At 37.9% G+C, this 6,647-nt stretch overlaps 1 protein-coding gene across 1 annotated transcript in view; it reads left to right on the top strand.

The window, feature by feature from the left end:
- LOC136038430 (uncharacterized) overlaps positions 1-5,203 on the top strand; it is an 11,855-nt gene extending 6,652 nt beyond the window's left edge. The window contains exons 2-3 of the mRNA XM_065721504.1: positions 848-958; positions 4,810-5,203. Coding sequence (XP_065577576.1) covers positions 848-958; positions 4,810-5,141 — 443 coding nt within the window. The 3' untranslated portion in view covers positions 5,142-5,203. The remainder of the gene's footprint in view (positions 1-847; positions 959-4,809) is intronic.
- The last annotated feature ends 1,444 nt before the right edge of the window (positions 5,204-6,647 follow it).

The raw sequence follows: 6,647 nt of genomic DNA on the forward strand, positions 1-6,647 counted from the left end.
CTTCGGCCATCGAAAAGTACTCCTGTTTCGGATATCTAATCCCAACCCCAAATTATTATAAGAGGGAAAATTGGTGATGAGGCTAAAGAACCGTCGCGCATCCTAAGGACTTTTAGATTTCGATTTAACTCAATTTGAAACTAGCATATTCCTGCTTGCCAACTGGAATACCTCCTGCTTGCCAGCCGGAATAGAGTTTTTCAAGCACAAGTAGAAACGTTGCTCGAAGAACCAAAGGAAAAAAAAGAAGCAGAACAAGTCTTCAACAAAGACTGCAATACGTCTCTTCAACTCGTAAACTGTGGGTTTTGGCTTAAACAAAAGTGAAAACACTTCTTTGGACACTACCAAGAATTATTTGTAGCTTTCCAAAATCCATTGTCATATTTATCAATCCACTCCAAATTCCATCTTTCAGGAGAAACCACGAAGGCTAGACCCTTTCCACTTTCTTGCAACAAACTGAAATGGGTGGCACAGGGGAAAAGAACAACACAAACTAAATGTATGGCTTCTGCAGTCATTTAACGTCATACTTTGCATAATTTATACAAAAGTGAAAACACTTCTTTGGACAGTACCAAGAATTATTTGTAGCTTTCCAAAATCCATTGTCATATTTATCAATCCACCCCAAATTCCACCTTTCAGGAGAAACCACAAAGGTTAGACCCTTCCCACTTTCTTTCAACAAACTGAAATGGGTGGCACAGGGGAAAAGAACAACACAAACTAAATGTATGGCTTCTGCAGCCATTTAATGTCATACTTAGCATAATTTATAATTAATTACAAGATATAATGCTATTTAAACACTGATAATCAATAATATTAAACTTTCTTTCAGCCGCTGAAGACGAAGAAAAGCCAACTATTAATCCAGCATCTAGCTTTATGGAAACAGGAGGTCCAGAATTTTTCACTGGAGGTCTGGATCCTACATCCGCTCCTGTTCAAGGTTTGTATCCTTGTTTTATTTTTTTATAGTCTTTTTTATTACCGTTTGAGCAATGTATTTTATATCTTATGAATCGTATTTCACGGTTGAGAAATTGATGAATTGTAGAATACAACTGCAAATACTAAACTTCTATACGTAAATGATTTCTCAGGCCACATTGCCTTTCTCTTTACTTTAAGATGGAATGAAAATTCTGAAAAACTCACAAATTTTTATAAGAATCCAAAAAGTTTAACTTCTTATGTACAGAAAAAAAAAATATAAAAAATAAGAAAGAAAGAGAGCTTAAACAGATTAAAGTATCCACAAAAAGGTGAAAAAAAAACACAAAAGACTATACAGGAAAAAAAAAACAATGTGTTTTTGTTTTATTTTTGTTTAAACGCTGCTGTCAATCTGTCTGTTGTCAATCACTGTTATCTGTTTAGACGCTGTTATCATGTAGTCAATCTAAGATATTTTTGTCGCAGATATTTTTATATTGTCGCAGGATAAATTTTCTCTTCAAGCAGTTTGATGATACGTACCTTATAGGCGTTTTCACAATAATCTATTTCGTATAAAAAAAAACTGTATTAATTGGCAGTATACAAACCAGTGTTATAGTAAGTGCACTAAACCATACAAACGATAATTTTTTTCCGATTTATTTTGATAGTGTAAGCAAGTTGGTTCTGGAAAAAAAAAATTCTTAGACTAAGATATGTATTAGAAATAATTAATATACAGGTTATTTAGTAGAAACATTCAACCCCTCTACCCTATTTCGAATGTACTTAGTAGTTGTTGCCTACAGGTCACCCTCCATGACAGAACAAGCTGAAAACCCATCGTCATCAAAGATTACCAGTATTTGACAGCCAAATACTACCCCAAAACGTGCAACTTATGTAAGCCCTGATGACGCAAAACTTGAGGGTGATAAAAAAAAAAAAATCCGGTATGACAAGTCAGCCATGATGTTGTGATATAATTTTATAAAAATAGTTTAGTGCTCTAAACAAGGAAAGTTTTTGATATGATTTAGCTACCCAAATGGGGAAGCTTAACTTCTTTTTTTGTAATCCATATTTATGTTTTTAATGGTAGCTCTAGTGGCATCAATTCATGCGAATTTAGGGGGGGGGGACAAGTAATTGTTTCGGTTTTCTAATGAAGATATATCAAGTCAATTTGAGCAGCTTCCTGACACGCCTACCAATTTTCATCGTCCTAACACGTCCAGAAAAACCAAACTCGCCAAATCACTGAACCCCTCCCCCCCAACTCCCCCAAAAGAGTGAATCCAGTACGGTTACGTCAATCACGTATCAAGGACATTTGCTTATTCTATCTACCAAACTTCATCCCTATTCCTCCACTCCAAGCGTTTTCCAAGATACCCCCCTCCAAATCCCCCCAATGTCAACAGATCTGTTCACCATTTGAAATAAGAGCTCTGACACATGAATTCCTTCTAAATATCAAATTTCATTAAGATCCGGTCACCCGTTTTTAAGTTAGAAATACCTCAATTTTTCTAATTTTTTCCAGATTAACACCCCCCAGCTCTTCCAAAGAGAACGGATCCGTTCCAATTATGTCAATCACGTATCTAGAACTTGCGTGCTTATTCTTCCCATCAAGTTTCATCCCGATCTCCCCACTCTAAGCGTTTCTGTTTCCATCCTGCAATCCCCTATGTCCCCGGATCCAATTCGAGTCGAAAATGGAGCATCTGAGACATAAGATCCTTCTATATATATCAAGTTCCATTAAGATCCGATCACCTATTCGTAAGATAAAATACCCCAATTTTCACGTTTTCCAAGAATTTCGGTTTCTCCCTCCAACTCCCCCCAATGTCACAGGATCTGGTCGGATTTTAAATCGAGAGATTTAAAGCACAAGATCCTTCTTGTGCTCCCCCCCCCAACTCCAACAAAGACAGCAGATCCGGTTCGGTTATGCCAGTCACGCATCTTAGACAGGTTTTTATTCTTCCTATCCAGTTTCATCCTGATCTCTCCGCGTTAATTATTTTCTAAGATTTTCGGCCCCCCCCAACTACCACCCCCAATGACGCTGTATCCGGTTGAGATTTAAAATAAGAGATCTGAGGTATGAGGTCCTTCTAAATATGAAGTTTCATGAAGATCCGATCACTCCTCTGTAAGTTAAAAATACGTCATTTTTCCTAATTTTTCAGAATTAACCCCCCCCCCCCCGAATAGAGCGGATCCATTCCAATTATGTCAATCACGTAACCTAAGACTTCTGGTTATTTTTCCCACCAAGTTTAACGTTTTCCATAATTTCAGGTTCCCCCCCCCCCCCGACTCCCCCAACGTCTCCAGATCCGGTCGGGATTTAAAAAAAGAGCTTTGAGACACGATATCCTTCTAAATATCAAATTTCATTGAGATCCGATCAAACGTTCGTAAGTTAAAAATACTTCATTTTTTTCTATTTTGATGGTCAAATTGGGAAAATGACTGTTTCTAATTTAATCTGGTCTTGTCCTTGATACGCCTGCCAGATTCCATCTTCCTAGCTTACCTTGAAGTGCCTAAAGTAGCGAACCCGGGACCGACAGATCGACAGACAGACAGACCGACAGAATTTGCGATTGCTATATGTCACTTGATTAATACCAAGTGCCATAAAAACCCCTTCAAATGTGCCTGATTTGCCTTTTGAGCCTTAAAAAGTACCCATGGAGACTGCCTGAAAAAAAGCACAGGCGAATTTACCTGATAAAGCCATAATGAAGACACGACCTAAAACACAGCTATCCGTTCCAAAGCGTAGGACATTTTTTGAGACAAATTTTTTGGTGCAATTTGTAATTGGAGGTGTGATATACCCACTTGGGTACTTGAATCATTCAGTTTTGAAAGTCCTTCCATAATTCCAGTTCAAAAAAGGTGCAACACAATTACCTTCAGTCAGGACCTTAATTTTAGGACAGGGACAAGAATCAGGGGTTTTTTAGTAGTCAAAAACAAGTTTTTTGTCTCCAATATTGAAGTACAATCACAAAAGAAGACTATCCTAATAATACACACTGTCCACAAAGGTCAGGCGTGAGGCAGAAAAGGTGCCAAAGCTACCATTTGCCCGTGATTGGTCATGTCAGTGGCAGATTGCTGAGATTTGCTTCAAACCTAAACAGGTACTTGTAGCTAAAGACAGTCCAAGAATTTTTTATATTGCTAATCTTCATAGGCCGAGCGCATGTATGCTTCAAAGTTTCATACTACTGGAATCACAGCTTGTGAAACCTGCTGCCTGGTAGTAGCGGTGTTGTCAATTCGCAATAATTTTGAGGGGACAAAATTACATTTTGAAAATTGGGGGGGGGTGAAATTTATCGTTTACTTATTTCCTTTTCTATGAAAGTACAAAAAAGCATTTCTCAGTGAAAATCTCCCCTTAAAAGGTAGGTTTCAAAATCTCGTGGAGGAGGAACTAGTAGTAGTACATAAGTAAAAAAGTAAGTAAGTAAGACGGCACTAGACCCTTAAGGTCCAAACCGGTGGTGCTGATCTCTGTTTCATGGCCCTTCAGCCAGGAAGTGCAATGGGGGGCTAGGGGCCAACCATCCTGTGCTTTCACACACCCTTTTTGCAGACCTTCCCCAGATTTCTCCAGGTACCCATTTAGAGCTGGGTCGACTCTGGCTGAGCTTACAGAGTCACGCCACTGACCCCCGTCCCAAACTAAATAACTGGTCACAACTGGGATGGTAGTACATGCTCTCCTCTCTGTAAGAGACGTCACTGTGTAGCTCCCGGACCGAAATAGCAAATAGATTAAGATATATTGGGAAAATATATATGAATATATGTGTGTTTTCTGCATTTCAGGAAATTTCAAGACCCACTCTACGTACAACGATATTCCCGTCCCATACGGAAACCCTTCAGCAGCTCTCCCTCCTGAAACTTCTCACACATTAATAGCCCCAGTGCTAGAAAGCTTAAACCAGGCTGGAGCCCCCAACGCTCATATACAACATGTGGAGCAAGTAATATATTCAGCAGACGGAGTGCCCGGCATTGGCCACGTTGAAGGTACAATTGAGCGATTAACTACGGTAGACCAAACCCCAAATATGCCTCCAAGGATACAATCTGGTTTTGTTAAACCTGCGGAAGAAGCTTCAAACGGACAAAAATCGAGCATGCGCAGTGAATAGCTTATTTTATTCTTCGTTTATTTTATCATTTTTGAACATTATAACCTGTATACAATTAGTAACTTTATTATTATTTTTTACATTTTATTCCTTAGCTTACGAACTACTTATGTATTGATACCAGAACTAAATTATTTGTATACCAAAAATCATAATTTCCTTAACGAAAATTGTTTGGTGCCCTGATAAGATTAAAAAGAAAAAAAAAAGGTTTTAAATTAACATTTTAACATCCGTTTTTGCGCCTTTTTTGGGGGGTATTACAATTTGCATTTATCGTCTCTTTCTCATGTTCTTTTCACTTATTGTTATAGTCTAATGAAACTGTAGAGCAATTTAAGGGTATTAAAGGCTTAGTCCGAACCCGAATAACCTTTTAGACACGAAAAACAAAATAATAGTATAAGGAAGTTTCAGACATTAGTTTTTCTTTTTTCATGTTTTTTGGAGAACGTTAATATTTGCATCAAATAAACATAATGTAGGTATTCTTGTTTCCTTAAAAATAATAGTTTAAGGCCCTGAAAGGATTAATAAGCAGGATATATATATATATATATATATATATATATATATATATATATATATATATATATATATATATATATATATATAAAAGTGCTCTGTTTTGTGGAATAGATAGATATCATTCTATGGTGGCTTAGGGAGCCCAGGAACAAGCCAAAAAATTTTCCTGTCGTCTGTTTGGAACAGTGAGTTTTTAGGTAAATAAGAATTTAAGGTAAAATTTTTTTACAGTGCATGGTCCTCCTCCCCCCAGAAATGAGGCCCTAACAAGGGCTGATAAACATTAGTCCTGATCGGCTTGACACCAACATCCGGAAGGTTGGGATGATCCCCATGCAGATAAAAAAATAGAAACATGTTGGTATCCCCCTCCCCCAAACAGGGTCCAATAAGGACCAATCTTTTCTTCAGTGGCCACATGGATGCTTGCAGAGAATGGGAAAGGAAGCTCATTTGATTAGAAATTGAGAAGTTTTAGTGTAATTTTAAGTGCTACGTCCGCATTTCTAGGTTTATAATGAAAAATACTGTAAGATGGCTAGGCCATTTTTCAGGAATTATAGATGACACATTGCCACGGATTGTGCTTTTTTGCCACCAATCCAATCTGCAGGCCAAAAAAGCAGGTTACCCGTGAATGGCATGAGAAGTGGTCATATGTTAGGCTTTTAAGAAAATTAAACCCTAGGAGGGGGTAAAGAGTAAAACTTTGAATAGATTGGGGTGAGGGAAGAGTATACACAGCTTTGTTGACCTCAAGAGGCTTGAATGGTGCAGAAATTTGCTAGTAGTAGCTGCAAAAATTGATTTTAGGGCAACAAGCCTCACTGCTGTGCCCTTTTTTATACCCGGCTCCCACTAAACCTATTATATTGGGTCAAAACTTTTAGACATCCATTTTGTTCAGAAACGTTGAAAAGTCTAGTAAAAATACATCTAAGGTAAAAATCGACCCCACAGGCCCAGTGGCAATGGCCC

Source organism: Artemia franciscana, chromosome 18 (assembly GCF_032884065.1).
Source record: "Artemia franciscana chromosome 18, ASM3288406v1, whole genome shotgun sequence".
Classification (NCBI taxonomy): Eukaryota; Metazoa; Arthropoda; class Branchiopoda; order Anostraca; family Artemiidae; genus Artemia; species Artemia franciscana.